This window comes from Lethenteron reissneri, chromosome 66 (assembly GCF_015708825.2).
Source record: "Lethenteron reissneri isolate LAM-NWPU_2019-01 chromosome 66, ASM1570882v1, whole genome shotgun sequence".
Lineage (NCBI taxonomy): Eukaryota > Metazoa > Chordata > Hyperoartia > Petromyzontiformes > Petromyzontidae > Lethenteron > Lethenteron reissneri.
In genome coordinates, this window is record NC_083844.1 from 1,494,095 (window position 1) to 1,518,061 (window position 23,967).

Here is a 23,967-nt window from a genome sequence, read left to right on the forward strand (position 1 = left end):
AAGTTCATGAGAATTTGTGGCTAAATTCAAGTACCTGAGAATTTCAGTGGCTCAATTCAAATTCCTGAGAATTGTAGTTGCTAAATTCAGGTACTTGAGAATTTCAGTGGCTTAATTCAAGATCCTGAGAATATCAGTGGCTAAATTCAAGATCCTGAGAATTTCATTTGCTAAAATCAAGTTCATGAGAATTTGTGGCTAAATTCAAGTACCTGAGAATTTCAGTGGCTCAATTCAAATTCCTGAGAATTGTAGTTGCTAAATTCAGGTACCTGAGATTTTCAGTGGCTTAATTCAAGATCCTGAGATTATCAGTGGCTAAATTCAAGATCCTGAGAATTTATTTGGCTAAATTCAAGTACCCTGATCATTTCAGTGGCTAAATTCAAGTTCCTGAGAATTTTAGTGGCTAAATTCAAGTTCCTGAGAATTTCAGTGGCTAAATTCAAGTTTCTGAGAATTTCTGTGGCTAAATTTAAGTATATGAGAATTTCATTGACTAAATTCAAGTTCCTGAGAATTGTAGTGGCTAAATTCAAGTACCTGATAATTTCTGTGGCTAAATTCAAGTTCCTGAGAATTTCAGTGGCTAAATTCAAGTTCATGAGAATTTGTGGCTAAATTCAAGTACCTGAGAATTTCAGTGGCTAAATTCAAGTTCATGAGAATTTGTGGCTAAATTCAAGTACCTGAGAATTTCAGTGGCTCAATTCAAATTCCTGAGAATTGTAGTTGCTAAATTCAGGTACTTGAGAATTCCAGTGGCTTAATTCAAGATCCTGAAAATATCAGTGGCTAAATTCAAGATCCTGAGAATTTCATTTGCTAAAATCAAGTTCATGAGAATTTGTGGCTAAATTCAAGTACCTGAGAATTTCAGTGGCTCAATTCAAATTCCTGAGAATTGTAGTTGCTAAATTCAGGTACCTGAGATTTTCAGTGGCTTAATTCAAGATCCTGAGATTATCAGTGGCTAAATTCAAGATCCTGAGAATTTATTTGGCTAAATTCAAGTACCCTGATCATTTCAGTGGCTAAATTCAAGTTCCTGAGAATTCCAGTGGCTATATTCAACTTCATCTTCTTGTTTCTTTCGGTAAAGTCACGTAGAAGGAAAGTAATAAAATAATAAAAATAAAACATATATTCAAGTTCCTGAGAATTGTAGTGGCTAAATTCAGGTACATGAGAATTGCAGTGGCTAAATTCAACATCCTGAGAATGTCAGATGCTAAACTCAAGTTCCTTAGAATTTCAGTTGCTAAATACAAGTTTCTGATAATTTTTAATGATCAACTCGTGCATTAAATTCACCCAACAGTATGACTCTCTCCCGAGGGGCCACTATCTAGCACCTTTGATAGGTCATAGAAGGCATCTGACTCATCGGCCTTGCCTGCATCCCTCTACTGATGTTCATCTTTGGTGGGGGCATAAGTAACCAAGACTACCACTCCTCACGTTTGGTTGATGGGAAGGTGAGCCCAAAGTAGCCTGGGGCTTGACGCTTCCCACACCTCACCGCCTCGCACCCATGCCCCCTTCATTTTGTTTACTCCAAAGAGAAGCCACTTCCTATTCATATTCTTTGGGTCTTTCGGTAAAGCCACGTAGATAGAAAAAATAACAAAAATCTAAATCACAACGTTTCGATCGCAACACAAGCAATCGTCTTCAGGTGAAAAAGAGGTAAATCTCCTGAGGCAGGCTGTTCATAAAGGTTTAGAGATGGGCGGGACAGCTAATGTTAGCGGTTCGAAGAGAGCGAGTAGGAGAGAGAAATTTGCTTGCAAATGTAAGCTCGGCGAGGGCCAAGCTCGGCTAGGGCCCGGAAATTTGAGAAGTGACAGCAGCAGATGTGAGTGTAAAGGCATTACCTCAGCATCGCAAACAGCTGCCCCGCCCATCTTTAAACCTTTATAACCAGCCTCCCTCAGCAGATTTCCCTCTTTTACTCGCTTTTATTTAACTCACTCCGTCTGTTGTATCCTCGAAAAAAATATTATAAGTCAAATTTTACCCACTTCCCAATGTGCTATCGATTGCAAACTTGAAATATCTGTCATACTGATGACAAGACTATATGTTATCATACAAAAATAAAAATATATATTTGTAAACATTTTAAATGCTTTTATTTTACTCACTCTGTTGCTGTATCCTCAAATCCTGTAACTCAATTTCAACCGTATTCCCAATGTCGTATCGACTGCAAACTTGGTATAGGTATGTCATACTGATGCCAATACTATATTCTATCATAAAAAAATATTCTTTAACAATCTTTATTACGGTTCTAATTGTCCACGTTTAAGGCTATAATTGTCCACGCTCAACTCACGTTGCCTGTAAATCACCACGGTCCCTTACGTCACGGCAAGCCTTGCGGAGCCACGCCGAGGGGCGGGGGATGTGGAAGGAGGGGAGGGGCGATGGGGGAAGGGGGCAGGGGGAGGGACAGCTCGGACAGTACATTTCACTAAAGCGTGGTTTAAAAAAAATTGTATTTTACTTCACCTGAAGACGATTGCTTGTGTTGCTATCGAAAAGTTGATTTTTATTTTGGTTATTTTTTCTATCTACGTGGCTTTACTGAAAGACCCAAAGAATATGAGTTCCTGCAGTCACAAAAGCTTTTTCAAGATTCAAGCCACTCCCTGTTGTTTGGCAGTCTCCTGCCCCAAGTAGAGGACTGTTCACCCCTCATGGTGGCAGGAGCCAGAGCCATTCCACCAGACCTCCTGAATACCGCAGAGGTCCAGGCGGTACCGGTCCAGCTACCGACAGAGGAGTCGCAGCCTCTCCTACGCAATGAACATTTGAACATTCCACATGGCCACCAGCAGTGGTTTTTTTGTTGTTTCTGGAGGATCCCCGAGGGCAAGGATTCAATCTGATGGCTCCGCCAAATGGGGTTTGGCCAGGAGACGTCAGACACCTGTACCGCAGGGGCCTCCGGCACATGTTTAGCTTGATATTTTCTTCTTCGTGGTTTAGGGGTAATTAATTGAAGGTGGAGGTGTTACCAGCCCCTCGGACCCATACAGAGCCCCCTCTGGCCACTGTGGTGGCTCAAAACGCCGTGAGGTGGAATGGCCAATCGAAATTGGCCCTCCATGGCACTGCTGACCAGTGTTACCCACAGATACATACACTGATACACAGACACAACAACAACAACCGCCATTCACCACTAAGTGGCGGTGACGTCACCACGATGCTTGTGCCAGGCCAAGTGCACCTTGAGGCCACGTGAAGTGTCGAAAGCCCGCTGGCAGGTCACGGGGCAGACCCAGGTGCCACGGGTTGACTGACCGAGATGACTGGCTGATGCACCACCTGTGCCCCCTACTGTGCCAACTTGCTGTGCTTTAGCCACCCGGCGCTCCGCTCGTTGTTGTGAGCGTCGCTCCTCCGCCCTCCGTTGTTGTTGGAGGGCGACTGCCTCCAACTGCCCAGTAGCGTCCTTCACGAGCCTCCTCCACTGAGGCCGATCTTGACACTGCTGGTACCAGTCATCGGCAAGTCCACTCAGCTCCACGTCCTCCTGTACCACATCACTCCATCTCTTCTCCAGCCCGTGCCGCGCCCGTCTAGCCCCCTCAATCCGGCCGAACAAAAGCTGTTTAGGCATGCGGTGGCTGGGCATGCGGGCTACATGACTCAGCCAACGCAGCCTTGCCTGCCGGAGGAGCTCACTGATGGGACTTTGCCCAGATATTTCAAGGATTTGTGAGCTCCTCACACAATCCAGCCTGGTTAAGCCCAGGATGGATCGTAGGCAGGCCAGCCTAAATGTTTCCAACCGGCAAAGATGCTCCACCAGGGGGGTCCACGTCTCGCAAGCGTAGAGAAGGGAGGGAATGACCGTGGCCGAGAAGACCTGAAGCTTCGTGCGGAGCGACAGACCAGGTAGCTTCCACACAGCGTTACGCAACCGATGAAAAGATATTGCCGCTCGACTGATTCGGAGTGAGACCTCTGCTGATAAACTGGAGCCGGTCATAAGCACACTGCCCAGGTATGGGAAACTCTCCACTCTCTCCACAACTGCCCCATCACCAATTGGGAGTTGTGGGGGTGGAGTGTCCGATGGTACAAAATACCCAGGCAGGTGCTTAGTTTTAGTGGGGCTGATGGTAAGGCCCCACCTCTTAGTGGCACGCTCCAGTCTCAGCAGCAGCGTCTCCAACTCCTCTTCTGAATGAGCAGCTATTACCAAATCATCGGCATACATAACATGGTTGACCAATAGGGAGCCATCCCTTGATCGCACCCGGGCGTCGATCAGCCTCCCATTATATCTGTACCAAATGGAAATTCCCCCGGTACAGCTATTGAAGGCTTCACGAACTACGCGGTCAAAATAGATGTTAAATAATGTGGGAGCCAGAGGACATCCCTGTCGCACCCCAAGGTGTACAGGGAAAGGCTCCGACTCCCGGCCACGTAGTTTTACCCGGGCCCGCTCACCATCATGAAGGTCCTTAATGATCGTGAGCAGAGGGTCAGGGACTCCGAAAGCACGAAGAACAACCCAGAGCCCAGTCCTACTGATGGTATCATAGGCCTTGACCAGGTCAATAAAGCAGAGATGTAGGTCTTTTTGGAATTCCCTACACCTCTGCTGTAGCAGACGGACAGAAAATATGGCATCTGTGCAGGACCGCCCTTTCCTGAAACCGCATTGGGGCTCCGCAAGCTTCTCCTCAGCGTGCCTAGCAAGGCGATGTTGAAAAATCCTTGCCTGGACCTTACCCGGCACACTGAGGAGTGAGATGCCCCTGTAGTTGTTACAGTCGGTACGGTCCCCCTTCTTAAAGAGGGGGACCACCAGGGCATCCTTCCAGTCCTGCGGAACCCGTCCAGTGGTCCAGACTGTTGTTATGATGTCATACACAGACACACACACAGATACACACACACGCAAAAAAAACAAATATACCCCGTATAGCCTTAACATATTGTTGGGGCAAGTGCTATTAGCGAGCACCAATGATAGCCAGCATTGCACACAAGTGGGTGGGTGGCCAGCACCACGCCCGACCGCCTTTGTCTCTCTAGTAGTAATGTTTTACACATCACACCAAGTACTCATTTGAGTCAGAGTCGACCTAGGGGAGGCCCATAACCGGTTTGAATAACACTGACACACGCAGAAACGCGCACACGTAACACGACACGGATGTGCACAGAAACGATGCGTGACCAAGTGCACTCTGCTGATGGCAATGCGTCTCCCCCTCTCTGCTTCATCTCAGTGCGATGCCGTCCACGCTCTGCCAAGATGGCGATGCCCAAGATGATGATGATGAACTCGCCGGGCAGGTCGAGCTCGCAATATGACGTACACAACAGACAAGAAGACATGGAATGCGATTACATCGCTCCGGAGGCTCCGGCCAAACCGCCCTTCCTGGAGCTCGTCGACCGGCAGAGGGCCCACGGGGCCTGGGAGCTGTCCGCCCAGCTGGCCTCGGTCGTCCAGTCGAGCGTGGAGGCACTGCGCAAGGAAGCTCCTGCAGTGAGAGACTCCCTTCACTATCACTGGCTAGTAGTGAGTGTTTCTAGTGAGACTCCCTTCACTATCACTGACTAGTAGTGAGTGTTTCTAGTGAGACTCCCTTCACTATCACTGACTAGTAGTGAGTGTTTCTAGTGAGACTCCCTTCACTATCACTGACTAGTAGTGAGTGTTTCTAGTGAGACTCCCTTCACTATCACTGACTAGTAGTGAGTGTTTCTAGTGAGACTCCCTTCACTATCACTGACTAGTAGTGAGTGTTTCTAGTAAGACTCCCTTCACTATCACTGACTAGTAGTGAGTGTTTCTAGTGAGACCCCCTTCACTATCACTGGCTAGTAGTGAGTGTTTCTAGTGAGAGACTCCCTTCACTATCACTGACTAGTAGTGAGTGTTTCTAGTGAGACTCTTCACTATCACTGACTAGTAGTGAGTGTTTCTAGTGAGACTCCCTTCACTATCACTGGCTAGTAGTGAGTGTTTCTAGTGAGACTCCCTTCACTATCACTGACTAGTAGTGAGTGTTTCTAGTGAGACTCCCTTCACTATCACTGGCTAGTAGTGAGTGTTTCTAGTGAGACCTCCTTCACTATCACTGGCTAGTAGTAAGTGTTTCTAGTGAGAAACTTCCATCACATTTACTGGCTAGTAGTGAGTGTTTCTAGTGAGACCTCCTTCACTATCACTGGCTAGTAGTGAGTGTTTCTAGTGGAACTCCCTTCACTATCACTGGCTAGTAGTGAGTGTTTCTAGTGAGAAACTTCCTTAACTATCACTGGCTCGTAGTGAGTGTTTCTAGTGAGACTCCCTTCACTATCACTGGCTAGTAGTGAGTGTTTCTAGTGATATACACCCTTCACTTTCACTGACTTGCAGTGCCTGCTTGTAGCGAGTACTTCTGGTGAGAGGATCGCTTCACTTGCCCACTGGCTTGTGTGCTGCGGTGGCCAGGAGATGCTAACTCCCTATGACGAGTTGTGTGTGTGTGTGACGAGGTGTGTGTGTGACGAGGTGTGTGTGTGACGAGGTGTCTTTGTGTGTGTGACGAAGAGTTTGTGTGTGTGTCGAGGTGTATTTGTGTGTGTGACGAGGAGTTTGTGTGTGTGACGAGGAGTTTGTGTGTGACGAGGTGCAGGGCGTGAGCGACGAGGTGTGGGCCACGGTGGTGGCCCTGGTGTGGCTGCACGCGCTGGCCCCAGACCACCACGATGAGTGGGAGCTGCTGGCACTCAAGGCTTCAGCCTGGCTGCGCGGGCAAGGTGAGTGTGGTGAGGGTGACGAGGTGAGCGTACCGAGGTGAGGGTGATGAAGTGACCTTGATGAGGTGAGGAGTGGGAGCTGTTGGGTTTCAAGGCCTCGGCCTGGCTGTGTGGGTGAGTGTGGTGTGACAAGGTAAGCGTGACGAGGTGAGTAACAATGTTGCTGATGGTGATTATCTCGGCCTCGCTGTGCGCTGCGTTGCACCGCTAGTCGAGTAGACAACCATGTGTTCAATAAACCCTCGGAGCCAGGATGACCGTCCAACTCCGATCGTCATTTATTGATTGTAACAGGTAAAACTGGTGAGAAAACACAGATACAGCATCTGTTATAATTCGGAAACACCCACACAATGAACACCACAGCATCAGAACATTGTCTCAGATAACAATAGATCCTGGAAGGACCAGACCCCCACATTACCCCTGAACAACTAGACAAAGGCACAAGCTGGTGCGTTGCATACCGGCTATTAGTGTATTCATCCCACTGCACCCCAAATGTACAGCATTACACTTAACACTAAACTGTGGATGAGATACTTCGTCATCACTCTCAGGATCGCAACATAGGCACAAGTCTGACCCGACCTACTAAATCACAAGTAACATCCACAATAAGGAAAGTCACAGGCTTCGTTACTAACTAGGCCTCGTATTTACTACAACAACTTAACGGCACCATAAAGGCATTTACGTTGCTATAACGGTCATTCCAACATTACAACAGCATTTCCAATATTATAGGAATATAAACAACTTACAGATAATGCTTCTTAAGCTCCCACAATGGACAAGTGCGGCTGTGGTCTCACTGAGATGCGATGCGTGCCGCCATCTTGACTTATCTGTGTAATGGCTGACGCCCGTGTGGTACAGTGGAAATCTTACATCGTCACTTCCTGGTCACGTGACCAACATTAGCATCAAAAAACAGGAACTTCCTGTTAACGTACGCTCCCCATCTGCCGTGAGGCAAGACACTCCCCGTCTGGTATCTAGGAGATACCACCATTTATTTCCTATCTCATAAACAAGTGTATAACAACTTCAACGGGTCGACTTATTTGTCCATATCTTTGCGAGAGAGAAGTAGTACTATCTCGACTATGGGCCTGATGAAAGTTCTTGCAACTCCTTGCTTCGCAATCATAACCTCGACCTTTCGAACTTTTCCATCGGCACTTGGAATCGACTTGAGGATGCGACCCATTGGCCACTCATTCCGTTTGGCTTGGTTGTCCTTCAGTAGGACGAGGTCGCCTTCTTGGATGTCTGGTCTATTAGACTGCCACTTGTTGCGCACTTGGAGTGTCGTAAGGTACTCGTTTTTCCAGCGACGCCAGAACGTGTTCGCGAAGCTCTGCACTTGTCTCCATTGACGTCTGTAGAGGTCTGCAGTGCTGGTCTCCTCGGTAGGTGCTGTGAGCATATCTGTCTTCTGGGTAAGAAGTGTAGCAGGAGTCAAGATGAATGGTGACTCCGGGTCGGTTGAGACGGGGATCAGGGGTCTTGAGTTAATTATGGCTGAGACCTCGGCCATGAGAGTGGTCAAGACCTTGTGAGAGAGCCGTGTGGACCCGACATCACATAGCATGGAGTCGAGAATGCGTCGAGCAATCCCGATCATGCGTTCCCAGGCTCCACCCATGTGCGAAGAGTGGGGAGGATTGAAGATCAATGTACAGCCTTGGTCACTAAGGTATTTCCTGACAGAATAATCTTCGACATTCTCCGTATTGATCTTAAGCTCTTTACATGCTCCTATGAAATTGGTTCCACAATCAGAACGGAGTTGCTTGGCTGGCCCTCTGATGGCGAAGAACCTCCGGAGTGCATTTATAAAGCTCGAAGAGTCCATGGACTCGATGACTTCGATGTGCACTGCTCGTGTACTCATACAGGTGAACAGCACTGCCCAACGTTTGCTGTTCGCGAGCCCTCCTCTGGTGCGGCGGGAGATGACTGTCCACGGTCCGAACACGTCAATCCCTACAGAGGTGAAGGGAGGTTCCACACTGAGTCGATTGGCTGGGAGGTCTGCCATTTTCTGTTTTCCACGTAGCTTGCGACACCGGATACACTTGTGGATTGTGCTGGCGATGCACCTCTTTGCTCCAACGATCCACAGCCCTGCAGATCGGATTGCTCCTTCTGTGAAGTGCCGACCTTGGTGCTTGACCTTCTCGTGGTAGTGGCGCATGAGTAAGATTGCGATGTGGCTCTGGCTTGGGATTATGAGGGGGTTTCGTTCATTCTCATCTAATTTTGCATTCCCTAGCCGACCACCGATCCTGAGCAAGTCGTCTTTGTCCATCCCGGGGTTTAGCTTCCTGAGGGTGCTGACCCTAGGAAGGTCTTCTCCCTTGTTGATGGCCTTGATCTCACTTGCATAAGCTGCCTGTTGCACACAGCGGAAGATTGATTTCCTTGCTCTGGAAAGCTCGTCTTCAGTGTGTGGCACTGTGCAGTAATGCCATCCATTGCAGCTACCAGTGGTGCCTCTCATCGGGCGATGGAAGCAGTCTGCGATATGCGTTAAATGTGCTATCGCTCGCACGAGCATCGTCCATTTCGAGAAATGTTCAAAATGGTGTGGACTCAGTGGACTTCTTGGTCGCACATTTGTTACAAAAGTTGTCACTAGAGGACGAATATCCTTGTCGGACTCGGGCTCTATGAGTCCAAAGGTCTCCTTGGTAGTACATGGGCCACCGTCACATCGTAACAGGAACGCTGGACCCATCAGCCAGATGGTTTGATTCAGCAGAGATGCAGGGACGGACCTAGTTGCGAGATCTGCTGGATTCTGGTCAGTTGGAACGTAATTCCATTGCTCCGGCTGCGTCGATCTCCTGATGCGCTCCACCCGGTTGCTGATGTAGGTGTAGAACCTTCTGGTTTGGTTGTTTATGTAGCCTAGTACGACCTTACTGTCCGTGTAGAACTTGACCGCGTCCAGTTTGAAGTCAAATTCGTCTAAGATCAGTTCCGCCACCTCTGTAGCAAGAACCGCTCCACACAGCTCGAGCCTTGGGATGGTATGTTCCGGTTGTGGGGCCTTGCCGTGGAACTCCTTCCAGAATTCCCACTCGGACGATAGCTCCGAGTCGAGGAACGGAGAGGCCACGGTCACAGCGACCACCGCCACGACCACCAGCAGAGCGACGAGCAGCGGCTTCACCTTAGTCTTCTTCCCGTCAGTCAGGACTGGCTTGGAGAAACGTGGAGGAACAAACTCCAACGAAGACGGTGGATGTACAAGCGAAGTCATGGTGGTTTCTTCGTAAGTCTGCACGGTACAGCCTTGACTTCTCTCGCCGAGTTTCTCTTTCAGCGTGAAGTGGTTGGGGCACGGTTTGAAGAGCGACGTGCGTCCATTCGTGAGCACACTCGTTCTGAATGTGCTAATGTGGTCTGGTTTGTGTATTCCCTTCAGACAAACGTCACCTACGATGACCCATCCTAGGTCGAGTCTCTGGGCATAGGGAGCGTCGTGAGGTCCATTGCGTTGGTCGCGAACCTTGTGGACTCTCAGCATGTCCCTGCCGAGCAGAAGTAAAATCTGTGCCGCGTGATCCAATGGCGGGATGAACTCTGCTATGGGTTTCAGGTGTGGGTGGTGACGTGCAACTTGGGGCGTGGGAATCTCACTCCTGTCGTCCGGTATCTCGTTGCACTCTGTCACCGTAGGAAGGGCTAGCTTCATGGTGCTATCTATGGTTTCCACCATGAGGCCGCTCGCTCTTCTTCCCGCTGTCTCCATCAGTCCTGAGCATGTTCTGAGCGTGTATGGAAAGGAATTCCCACCTACACTTAGCTGATCAAAGAACTCTGACCTTGCCAAAGACCTGTTGCTCTGGTCGTCCATTATGGCGTACATTCTTACTGCCCTTTCAGGATGTCCTTTGGGATAGACTCGGACGAGGCATATCTTTGAGCAAGATCTTCCTTTGAAGCCTTCTCCACAGACTTCTGTGCATTTGGTTGTGATTGACGAAGTGAGTGCGGCGGTCTCGCCTTGCTCCCCGCCGTGCTCTGCTTCGGGATCGGAAGCCTTAGTGCTACTGGGATTCGAGTAAAATGTGTGCAGAGCAGTTGCGTGTTTGTCGCTGCCACATTCCTCGCACTTGATATCTGCCTTGCAATTCCTTGCAAGGTGGTTAGTAGAAGCACAGCATTTGAAGCACACTCCAAATTATTTCAGCATGTTCTTCCGCTCTTCCAATGGCTTCCTCCTGAACTCACGGAATTTCTGGAGGGAGTGAGGTTTATCATGCAATGGGCATTGCTTCTCTGGATCCTCTATCTTTTTCTTTGTGGTGGTTGCCTGGACGGCGTTTGCGAATGTCGCAGGAGAGACCTCAGTCTTGTGTACGGAAATTGGCACGCTCGCTGTTCCTCGTTTCGCCGTTGTCCTTTCCATTTTTGGGAGATCTGGACTGGAAATCCCCGTGGTGCCAAACATGAAACTCGGGTCATTTCTCGTCTTAGCCAGGTTGCGGATAAACTTTGAGAAAAAAGAGAATGGGGGGAATGCAACCTGATGCTCTGACTTGTATCTTGAACCCGCTGTTCTCCATTTTTCCTGCACGTCAAATGGCAATTTCTCTACGATGGGGTTCACGCCATGGTAGGTATTCAAGAAAATGAGACCTGGTAGGTAGGGATCAGCCTGGGCTGATTCAAGCTCCATCAAAAGATCTCCAAGCTCCCGTAACCTTTTATTGTCTCGACCAGAGAGTTTTGGAAAGTTCTGCAACTTCTTGAAGAGAGCCTTCTCAATGGTTTCTGGGCTACCATAGCACTCCTCGAGCCTCTCCCACACCGCATGCAGGCTTGAGGCGGGGTCGTCAATGTTTGCTGACCGGATCCTCTTTGCGTACTCTGCAGATTCATTTCCTAACCATTTCACCAACAGGTCGAGTTCTTCACTTGCAGAGATGTCTGCATTTCAGATTGCATTCCTGAAGGTAGATCTCCAGGCTCGATAGTTCTCAGAGTGGTCATCAAACTTAACGAGTCCTGTGTTGATTAGTTCGCGGTGAGCTAGGTACCTAGCAAAGTCTCCTAGTCCTGCTGATCCAGGGTGTGTCCATACTGGCGCTTGTGAGGCGGCATTATTGGCTGTATTGCCTAGCATGCCGTCATTTGCGATGGCGTTGGACTGTGGGCCCAGAGGGTTTCGATCACGTTGGTTGGATCCCCTTATGTGACTGTCTGAAATGTGGGTCTGACTTGGTGCATCCACGTCTGACCCCACGTGCGCGACGCTGAGTTGGCGACTAACTGCCAGAGCGGGATATGCATTTCCACCATTCCTGTAGACAGCATTCATGTTCATTCGGAGTGCAGATGGCAATGCCTGAACGTCCACCCTTTGTTCAGTATGGTTTGGTGGAGGAGCATTGATGCATTGTTCAGACCAGTCCAAAATATTTTTTCTGGTGAGTTGATCACGGTCCTTGACAGGTTTCTGAGTGCCAAACTCACTCCAATTCTCTTCCTTATCCAGGTTGGCTGCTGCCTCGAGCACCTCTGCCTGGGCCATTGCAGCAGCTGCTTCCCTTTTGAGTTGTAGGGTGCCTAACTTAGCATCTAACTCAATTTTCTTCCGTGTGGCAGTAGCCTCTAATATACTCTCTTGCTCTCGTGCGGCAGCAGTTGCTATGCTTGCTTCTTCTTGTATACGAGCCCTTTCAATTAGCATGGCTTCCTCTTCGGCCATGTAGGCAATACGGGCGTTTGCTGCTTCTGCTGCGGCGCGTGCCTGAGCTGCTGCCATACCAGTAGATGACATATGTGAGCGTGCTGAGGCTTTATATCTTGTGGTGGACCTGGATGAGACAGAGTGCTGAGATCGTGTCTCTCTTAAGCCCTCCACACGGTCCATTGCATCTTGTATCACTGCCTGCACATTATCATCGAGCAGTTCGAGGAAGTGCTCTTGTCTGCGCACTCCCTCAATGCCCTCATCTGTTTTCACCTTCATCAGGAGGGAGATGTATCTATTTGCCAGGAGCTTGTAGCTTGAGCTGCTCACATTCACTCGCTGGATGGCCCGCTGAATTGAGGCCACTGTGTCTGAGGCATTTGAAGCTTCAGATAAATCTGCTTCAACCCGGTTCCATGCCCGTTGTATCCTGGCATCCAGGTCCTGTTTCTCAGCCTCATAGCTTTCCAAGGCCCGTTGCGTCAACCTGACCTCCCTCTGGGGCCTTGAACTCCCTTGGTCCTCTTGAGGCAGGATGGGAGGTCCTGGATTGCTTAAATCATCTTCTTCAGCATCTCTCCCTGCTGAACTGTGGCTGTCCATGCTGCGATGCTTGCAACACGATTTTAATGTAGACTCGTTGCAGAGTTCCTTGCTTGCTGCAGGCTGACTGCTTGAGAGCTGGTTGCTTGCTGCAGGCTGACTGCTTGAGAGCTGGTTGCTTGCTGCAGGCTGACTGCTTGAGAGCTGGTTGCTTGCTGCAGGCTGACTGCTTGAGAGCTGGTTGCTTGCTGCAGGCTGACTGCTTGAGAGCTCTTTTCTTGCTGCAGGCTGACTGCTTGAGAGCTGGCTGCAGGGCTGGTTGGAAGCTTCAAGAAGACTATCTTTTTACTTGGCTGCAGAGAGCTGGCTGCAGCACTGATTGGGAGCTTCAGGAAGAATATCTTTTTATTTGACTACAGAGAGCTGGCTGCAGCACTGGTTGGGAGCTTCAGGAAAAGTATCTTTTTACTATCTCGGCCTCGCTGTGCGCTGCGTTGCACCGCTAGTCGAGTAGACAACCATGTGTTCAATAAACCCTCGGAGCCAGGATGACCGTCCAACTCCGATCGTCATTTATTGATTGTAACAGGTAAAACTGGTGAGAAAACACAGATACAGCATCTGTTATAATTCGGAAACACCCACACAATGAACACCACAGCATCAGAACATTGTCTCAGATAACAATAGATCCTGGAAGGACCAGGCCCCCACATTACCCCTGAACAACTAGACAAAGGCACAAGCTGGTGCGTTGCATACAGGCTATTAGTGTATTCATCCCACTGCACCCCAAATGTACAGCATTACACTTAACACTAAACAGTGGATGAGATACTTCGTCATCACTCTCAGGATCGCAACATAGGCACAAGTCTGACTCGACCTACTAAATCACAAGTAACATCCACAATAAGGAAAGTCACAGGCTTCGTTACTAACTAGGCCTCGTATTTACTACAACAACTTAACGGCACCATAAAGGCATTTACGTTGCTATAACGGTCATTCCAACATTACAACAGCATTTCCAATATTATAGGAATATAAACAACTTACAGATAATGCTTCTTAAGCTACCACAATGGACAAGTGCGGCTGTGGTCTCACTGAGATGCGATGTGTGCCGCCATCTTGACTTATCTGTGTAATGGCTGACGCCCGTGTGGTACAGTGGAAATCTGACATCGTCACTTCCTGGTCACGTGACCAACATTAGCATAAAAAAACAGGAACTTCGTGTTAACGTACGCTCCCCATCTGCCGTGAGGCAAGACAGTGATGTTGCTGATGATCATGACGATGACGATGTTGCTGATGATGTTACTGATAGCGACGATGTTGCTGATGATGACGATGTTGCTGATGATGTTGCTGATGTTTTTGATGATGACGACGATGTTGCTGACGATGTTACTGATGGCGACGATGTTGCTAATGATGACGATGTTGCTGATCGATGTCCTTCCAGCTGTGGACCTGACACTCTGCGTGAAAGCCGCCAATCAGCTGCTGAAGACGAACGTCGACGCAAGAAAGCTGTAGCCCAGTCGGTTACCTGGCAACCACCATGAGCTTCTTATTAACCGCTATCATGTACGTTACCATTCCCAATCCAAAACCAAAATCCTACACATCACCATCCCTATACTATAACCGTAATCCTATAAATGATCATCCCCACCTTATAACCGCTATGCTTATACATTAACATCAGCATCCTGTTAACCTCAATCCTATACATTACCATCCCTATACTATAACCACAATCCTATAAATTACTATCCTCATCCTATAACGACTTTTCTTATACATTAACATCAGTATCATCTTAACTCCAATGTTATTCCTTACTATTAGCATATCAGCCTTCATCCCCTGTCACTCATGGCCCGTCACCTCGTGTCTTCGGGCATCACTGCACCACCCCTACTGTAACCAGCACTGCCCTACTGTACCCTGCACAACTCCAACTGTACCCCACACCACCCCTACTGTACCCTGCACTGCCCTACTGTACCCCACACCACCCCTACTGTACCCCATACTGCTCCGACTGTACCCCATACTGCTCCGACTGTACCCCACACCACCCCTACTGTACCCTGCACTGCCCTACTGTACCCCACACCACCCCTACTGTACCCTACACCGCTCCTACTGTACCCCACACCACCCCTACTGTACCCTGCACTGCCCCTCCATGACGCTGTGCTCTGCCTCCACACCCCCCACCCCGCCGCGCTCTTTTCCATCAGTTTCTCAAAACAACCCATTGCAAGTGAATCGACGCATTTTTTCCTGGAGTTACGTCTCCCCCAAAAGTTTTGTTGGCGACGTTGAAGTGAACTGACGTCAATCAACGACTTGCTGTCAACAGTAGCAGCATCAACAGCAACTTCGTTTCCTTATTTGTGGGAAAAAAAACTAACCTTCGCATGACCGTCCTGCAAAAACAGAGGTCAGACTTTCATGGGTTAACAATTGTTATAAGAAATCATCGGCTTACGGGATGGGTGGGAGGGGTGAGTTGTATCCAGAAACATTTCTGGGTAAGACCGGAAGGTTTACGCATGTTGAGATGCAAAGCCATTGTCAGAGATTATTCCATGAGTGGTAGATTCAGTTCAAGTGTCTTGGATGTCTGGCCCCTGTAATTATCTGTGATGAAGCTCATAAACTAAGAAACTATTTTTTTATTTTACCAGGTGTAAGGCCCCATTGAGCTGTGCAGCCCTTTTTCAGAAGCCCTGACCTGGCTATCACAACGAAGTGGGCTTATCATCGCGTGGACATTTATAGCGGCAGCCAACTACTCTAAATGCGTGGTGTTGATTGTAAATGTGGAGGTAAAAAACAGATTAAAAAAGCCACGCGACCGAGAGAGACACGCAAACTCCAAATATCCAGCAGGTGTCAGGGTCTGGATCGAACCCACTAGCCACTGCATTTCACGCGAGTTGGTTAACATCTCTGAGCCATCGTGGCGCCCCTAATAATTGCCGCATTGGAGACACTCCAGAACCATAGGTGTCGAAAGATCTTGGGTTTGAAGTGGGAAAAATCACCCAAGGCTTAAAAAGCAAACCGATCGACAATTTATGCTAAATTAAGCAAGACGCTACGGGCTCCTTTGCATAATATTCCCCTGTCTCTCCGCGTTAAAAAATAAAAAGTACTTCTCATACGACCTACCCACCAGTCACACACGGCCTTCTGGAAGTGGGTGGTTTCAGCAGCATTGGTTCAGCAGAAGCAAAGCTCTGGACTGGGGTTTGCCATTTGGTGTCTCAGCAGCAGTAGCAGAGAGTCAGGCTCTGCCTGAACCAATGCTGGCGAATTGTCCAGATGTTCATAGACAAGGAACCCTATCTATACTCTATGGGGGTCTTAGTTTAACATAGGGTAATGCCTTGTTCTGAGCTGTGCAGGATTATGGTCTTGACTTTCTATACAAAGAACACTTTCGCAATTTCTCACTGCACATTTTGTAGTTCACACAGCGTCACGAGCTGTACCGTGATGGTCAAGTCAAAACTTTACGTTCGGTAACGCAATCTCTGCCTCAGTATGTGTTTACAATGATAAGTGTCATGTTCATAGTGGCCGTATTACACTGAAGTCATCAATGCCGAGTTGCTGAGTTCAAGACCTGGGTCTGGGTTTCTCAGGAGGTTCATAGTGGCCGTGTCCATAGACACTGAACCATGAATTTTGAGTGCCTAAGTTCAACACCCGCATCAAGGTGTCTCAGGAGGCTCATAGTGGCCGTGTCCATAGACACTGAAGCCATCAATTGCGTGAGCTTGAGTTCAAGATCTGGGTCTTGGTGTCTCAGGAGGTTTTGTAATGGGTCGTGTCAGGGACACTGAGCCAGCACTGCTGGGATCCTGGGTTCAAGCCCTGGAACTGGGATGCATCCCATTGCCTTCATGTCCACAATGGCCTATGTTAAAAACTGTCTAATAATACTCCGCTATAGTATTGTGCATTGAGGTGAAATTTACTCCAATGTCTGAGAATGGATTTAAACATGCGGCTTTACTTTCTTCTGTTCAGTGTGGTAAATGGGTTTCTTTGGTTGGTTTGCAGAGTTTACCATGGCTTTTGTTGTTGAATTTCTACGTTTAGAAGCTTCAGGAAAATAAAATGCAGTCGACTAAACTTCTCTAAGTGTGTTTGTTGCGTGAGTGTGCAGAGTGTGTTTGGTTGTACGGAGCATGTGTGTGCGGAGCGTGTTTGTGTATTAAGCGTGTGTATGCATGCGGAGTGTGGGTGTGCAGTGTATGTGTGTAAGAAGTGTGTACATGCTCTCAATACTCCAGCAATCCCAATAATCGCAATACTCCAGCACTGTCAATACTCTCAATAGTCCAGCAGTCTCAATACTCCAGCATTCAATATTCCAGCACTCCTCAATACTCTCAAGACTCCAGCACTCTCACTCCTCTCAATAAATCACGACGTTTCGAACGCAACACAAGCATCCGCCATCAGGCGAAAATGGCGAGAAAGCTGCTACGAACAAGGGGTTATTTCAGTTTGTCAGTATTACCTTGTTTTCGCAGTATTGCTTCAGAAAGGTGAGCGACTCGATCATGTGAGCCTTCTTGTCTCGTAGTCTGTTAAACGCTCTAACAGATATGTAAAAACCCTCCCTGTAAAGGCGGTTCACTCTTGATTACGCTTTTGTGACTGTAGGAATCCAAACTCTTTGGTTCTTCCGGTAAAGCCACGTAGGCAGAAAATACGTGGCTTTACCGAAAGAATCAGAGAGTATGGATTCCTGCAGTCACAAAAGCTTCAAATCAAGTTGTAATTACTGGTGAAACGTCGTACTCGAATTGTATGCTGTGCTAGCAACTAATTGGCATGTTCCCTTTATATTCATGCGATCTTACCCCAAACAAAAAAAGCTATATTATGGACCATTCATTAACCCCGCTGTGCGGCCACGAAAATTTTGCCCCTACAAAAAAGTAGTCCGAAGTTCGGTGCTTGGGCGGAACCCCACTGACCCAGGTGACAAGAGTGGCTTGGGGCAAAGTTCGGTGACACTTTGCGAAGGGTTTCTCGTGTGACCCGGCTCTTTGTGTGTGATGAGTGACCGAATAGCAAGGGGGGGGGGGGTTCGGTCTAAAATCGGCAGTTTTCAACATTTTGTTGGCTGCTGTTATACCCTCCAGCCCCCTCCTCCTGGTTGAATTTTGTTTCAACAGCGTTACCACCCTTTCCTTGCCTGACCCCAACGTAGTCCTGAGAAATGAATGTTATGAATAAAAGCAATCCTCGGTTTACACACTTTTGTAGTGTGCCATTTTGCAACAATGCCGCGCTTTGTATGTAGACCTTTTATTGACACGCGCAAAGTATTTTTCGGAATAACGCCATCCGCACTGCGACACACGCCACCCTGGCAACGCAAGCGAATGGTGTTAGCCAGCGGCCATTCGATTACTAGTGTGCGACACTGTACAGCATCTCACCGTGCGTGCACACCGGCGCGCTCTTCCCTTTGTCCACAACGCAATGCCAGAGTAGGTACAATGTTTAGGGGACTAAAAGGAGAAATACACGTTACACAGAGCTATTAAAGATGTATAGAATAGTTGCTGAGATAAATTAGAAAGAGAACAAACAGGTTGTAAAGGGATAATTAAAAACACAGGTGGCCAGATGTCTAACATCCGGAGAGGAAGGGGCACAGGTGGTGAAATGAGAGGGGACTGTAGCAAAAGAACACATCTTCTTGGTTCTTTCGGTAAAGTCACGTAAAGTCACGTCTACGTGACTTTACCGAAAGAACCAAGAAGATGAATCCCTGCAGTCACGAAAGCTTTAAATCGAAACAAAAGAACACAGTTGGTGAAGAATTAAGGACCGAGAGGGAGATATAAAAGTGGAGCGTCGCTGGCAATAGGCCTACCGATATATGCCAAGATAATATAAGCGATTATGTCTGCGAGTGACATATCCGAAACCCTCCTTTACCATAATTTCTTATGGGAAAATTGCTTTTGACAGACGCGATTTTGATATACTCGTGCTTTTTGAGGAACGCATCTATCGCGTATGTCAAAGAGTGCCTGTAATGAACATCAATATTTTGACCAATTGTCCATTTTGTGACGTGTATCCTAACTAGCTGCTAGTAACTGCAAGTGAATACAAAAATTAAACGAATGTTCCGCATAGTACAACGCAATTTGTTCGCGCTTGCTGGTTGCTCTTGCAAACCACATTGTTTACCATCAACTAGTTTAAAAAGGTCTTTTCGATCGTTCTATGTTATACCATATGGATACAAATGTTGTAGTTAGTTATAGACAAATTCATACAACGCGATTATCCACCAATGAATCTCATATAGAATAAAGAAAAATTCACATTTATAAATCACCTGATCATGTACCTCCTGGGACACTGCCACGTACTCCCCAGGTGTCCGCGTACCCCCGGTTGCGAACCACGGTGTAGTGGATGGTAGTGTATATTGGAGAAGTGGATAGTAGTGTTTAGTGTAATGTATAGTGGTGTTTAGAGGTGTAGTGTTTAGAAGTGGTGTTTCGAAGTGTAGTGTATAGAGGTGTAGTGTATAATGTATTGTATAGAAGTGTAGTGTAGTATGTATAATAGTGTATAGTTGAAGTTTTATGACTCATGTATCCAATTTAAACACATTTATAAATGACCTCACGTATCCCCTGGGATATTGCCATCTAACCCCCCCCCCCCCCGCCCTGCGTTCGTTGAGAACCACTACAGTCTAAGATAGTCCGAGTGTGTATATGGGGGTGAGAAAATGTTAGTGTAAAGATGAGAAAGAGAACAATGGTGCACATCGGCTCATGGTTGTTCTCTTTTTGCCCCGCTCCCGAGGAACATCAGGCCATACCCCTGGCTACCCCATTCAGACAAGCCCCTACCCTCCCCCCCTTAACTTGTATTTAAGGACTTGCCTCTTGGATTTTCTTCCTCACTTAATACAGTAAATTCAGCTGTGACGGTCCCACCTGATGACGGAGACTTGTGTTGCCTCCGAAACGTCGTGATTTATTATTTTATTTATATAATAATTAATAGAAATTTGATTAATAATTTATTATTATTTATTTTTACCTATGTGACATTACCGAAAAAACCTAAGAGTATGAATCCTTGCAGTCACGAAAGCTTCAAATCTAGAAGTAGCAACAATAACAACCGCCATTCGCCACTAAGTGGCGGTGACGTCATCACGACGCTTGTGCCAGGCCATGTGCACCTTGAGGCCACGTATATGTTGGGGCCCCTGGTCCCCGAAGTCCCTCCCTGCTCCGTGCCTATGGCAGGGGCTCCGCCGTGTGCCGACCCCTCGCTGCTCTGCGAGCAGCTGCTGCCGTCGCTGGGCTCATCGCCCGACGGCTCCCCTCCCTGGTCCGTCCCTCCGCGAGCTCGTGTGAGAGGCATAGCTCGCCGCACGCCCTCGTTCACCTGCAGACGCTGCGTTGTCTCTCCACGGATCACGCGCTATTAAACGGGGGTCAGGGGTCGGAGGGCGAACGACTCTGCCCTCACACTGCGCGAGTCCCGGCGGCGACAGACGGAGCGGGGACCTGCGGACGCACCGACCCCTTCCCCCACACTACGAGCGCACACACCTGCACACACGCGACACCCACTCGTGCGCCGCTCTACGCAGCGCTCACTCACGTGGCGAACCACGGTGTACACACGCGCACCCACACATTCCCACTGCTCAACAAGATCACGCGAGGCCACGCTTCGCTATTAATGATTTATTATTTGCTACCTGCGAATTGATGTTAAATCAGTTTGAGTCGACGAGGCTGGCCTATTCCACTAAACCTGTACCTATTCCCTATCTATCGGCTATTATCCTACTTCACCTCCCCACTCACTGTTTGGTGCCCGCGGAGGTTCGCTGCTCTCTGCGCTAACAGCGTACCTCGATGCGTCGCACGGACGTTCGGGTCGCTGGCTGGAGCTGCTGCTGGTCCGCTGGCCTGGAGAGAAGAGAGCGATTTCCCCTTTGCGCCCCCCTATTTATCCTCCCTACCTCAAAGGGATGCTGCGCTGAACAATGGGCTCGTGCACCTCGAGCCCGCGCACGGCGGTTCCGGGCGATTTTGATATGCTAATCAGTGAGCGGCGTTGGCGGCGTACATCCTAATTACTCCCTTACCCTTCCTAACAATGGGGCCTGCGCGCTCAAGCGTAATGATCCCAACCCTCCATGACTATGCGCAAGAGCCCCTGCGGTCCCGCTATTCATGCTGTCCCCTCCCTCCTCCGTCTGTCTCGTCGACCCGTGGGGGTGTGTGTGAGGGGAAATGCGCCTCAACCGCGGTGGCCAAATGCCCCATGCCGCGACCACACCATATTAAGAACGGTCGCAGCGCCGCGGCGCAATGTAGCACGGGGGAGGTCATCCAATTCCCTGATCGCCGGAAACCGTGAGAGTTAATCCCGATAAGGATTTCTCGGATAAAAACCGGTCGGCCAGGTGACCTCCCCTCGGAGCTCTATGGGGGGGGGGGGGGAAATGCGTGCGGGTGTGTTCATGTGAGGTGAGGTGAGGGGGACAAGGGGTTGGCTCTGTTGCTTGGTGGTGGCGAGGTCGGGGATGGGGCGCCTGCCGAACGGCTTCGTGGCGGCGGCATCACATAGCCCCCCGAGGTGCCATTCCCCGTCCCGGGTTGACTGGAGCACCTCGCTTGGGCCGCGCCCACGAGGAAACGTTGCGGGGTCCGGGGGATCCGTCCGGACCTGGTGGCTGGCCTCGGGGCGGGTGGTTCCATCCTCTGTAGCTCCTGCGGCGGCCTCCTCCTCCACTCCAGCGGCTCTCCCCGTCCTCCGGCACCTGTGGGCTGGGGCACAAACTCGGCAGCGGAAGGGTCTAAGGCCCGTCGTCCGCGCCGTCTCCGGACTGGATCGGGGCGTCTCGGGGGTCCGGCGGGGCCCATGTAGTGTGCGAGGCCCCCCAACACGAGGGGTGCGGGTACTCCGGGATTTCGGGGCCTTCGGGTGACGGGGTTCTCTCTCGCTGGGGCCGCTTTCCACGGTTTTAAGCGGCGGACATTGACCACCGTCTCTCGACCCCCCTCCCCGCCATAAATTAGTACCGTCCAGGGGGATATCTGCCGCACCACGGTCCAGGGTCCCTGCCAGTAGGTCGTCAGTTTCCCCACCTGCCCGGCCCCGACGCGAGGAGTGTGTAGCCACACCTTAGCGCCTGTCAGGAATAAGGGGGGTTCCATGCGGGGTCGGGTGCCCTGTTCCTGCCGCCAAGCGCGGCTTCCCCTTGCGGGTATGCTCGGCCTCGGGCTTCTCGCAGGGTCTCCAACAGGTGTTCCACTGGGCGGCTTCCCTCCTCCGGCTGGGGGGAAGGGACGCCGAATAGCAGATCTGCGGGTAAACGAGACTCACGGCCGAACATCATTAAAAACGGGGTTTGTCCCGTCGACGTGTGTACGGTGGTGGCGTAGGCGAAAAGGGCGTAGGGGAGGTGTTCGTCCCAATCCCGTTGATTTGCGGCCGCCATACGTTTGAGTTTCCCCGCTAGGGTCTGATTCATGCGTTCTACCATACCATTCGCCTGGGGGTGGTACGCTGTGGTTCGGTCTTTCTGGATTCCGAATTCTCGGCACATGTTGTTGGGGCCGCTGGTCCCCGAAGTCCCTCCCTGCTCCGTGCCTATGGCAGGGGCTCCGCCGTGCGCCGACCCCTCGCTGCTCTGCGAGCAGCTGCTGCCGTCGCTGGGCTCATCGCCCGACGGCTCCCCTCCCTGGTCCGTCCCTCCGCGAGCTCGTGTGAGAGGCATAGCTCGCCGCACGCCTTCGTTCACCTGCAGACGCTGCGTTGTCTCTCCACGGATCACGCGCTATTAAACGGGGGTCAGGGGTCGGAGGGCAAACGACTCTGCCCTCACACTGCGCGAGTCCCGGCGGCGACAGACGGAGCGGGGACCTGCGGACGCACCGACCCCTTCCCCCACACTACGAGCGCACACACCTGCACACACGCGACACCCACTCGTGCGCCGCTCTACGCAGCGCTCACTCACATGGCGAACCACGGTGTACACACGCGCACCCACACATTCCCACTGCTCAACAAGATCACGCGAGGCCACGCTTCGCTATTAATGATTTATTATTTGCTACCTGCGAATTGATGTTAAATCAGTTTGAGTCGACGAGGCTGGCCTATTCCACTAAACCTGTACCTATTTCCTATCTATCGGCTATTATCCTACTTCACCTCCCCACTCACTGTTTGGTGGCCGCAGAGGTTCGCTGCTCTCTGCGCTAACAGCGTACCTCGATGCGTCGCACGGACGTTCGGGTCGCTGGCTGGAGCTGCTGCTGGTCCGCTGGCCTGGAGAGAAGAGAGCGATTTCCCCTTTGCGCCCCCCTATTTATCCTCCCTACCTCAAAGGGATGCTGCGCTGAACAATGGGCTCGTGCACCTCGAGCCCGCGCACGGCGGTTCCGGGCGCTTTTGATATGCTAATCAGTGAGCGGCGTTGGCGGCGTACATCCTAATTACTCCCTTACCCTTCCTAACAATGGGGCCTGCGCGCTCAAGCGTAATGATCCCAACCCTCCATGACTATGCGCAAGAGCCCCTGCGGTCCCGCTATTCATGCTGTCCCCTCCCTCCTCCGTCTGTCTCGTCGACCCGTGGGGGTGTGTGTGAGGGGAAATGCGCCTCAACCGCGGTGGCCGAATGCCCCACGCCGCGACCACACCATATTAAGGACGGTCGCAGCGCCGCGGCGCAATGTAGCACGGGGGAGGTCATCCAATTCCCTGATCGCCGGAAACCGTGAGAGTTAATCCCGATAAGGATTTCTCGGATAAAAACCGGTCGGCCAGGTTACCTCCCCTCGGAGCTCTATGGGGGGGGGGGGGGGGAAATGCGTG

The 23,967-nt window shown here is 50.0% G+C and overlaps 1 protein-coding gene across 1 annotated transcript in view; it reads left to right on the forward strand.

Annotated features, from left to right (window-relative positions):
- Nucleotides 1-14,907, forward strand: part of LOC133359909 (von Willebrand factor A domain-containing protein 5A-like) — a 102,221-nt gene extending 87,314 nt beyond the window's left edge. Inside the window, exons 16-18 of the mRNA XM_061578468.1 lie at nt 5,262-5,524; nt 6,660-6,783; nt 14,511-14,907. Of these exons, the coding sequence (XP_061434452.1) occupies nt 5,262-5,524; nt 6,660-6,783; nt 14,511-14,584 (461 nt within the window). The 3' untranslated portion in view covers nt 14,585-14,907. The remainder of the gene's footprint in view (nt 1-5,261; nt 5,525-6,659; nt 6,784-14,510) is intronic.
- The last annotated feature ends 9,060 nt before the right edge of the window (nt 14,908-23,967 follow it).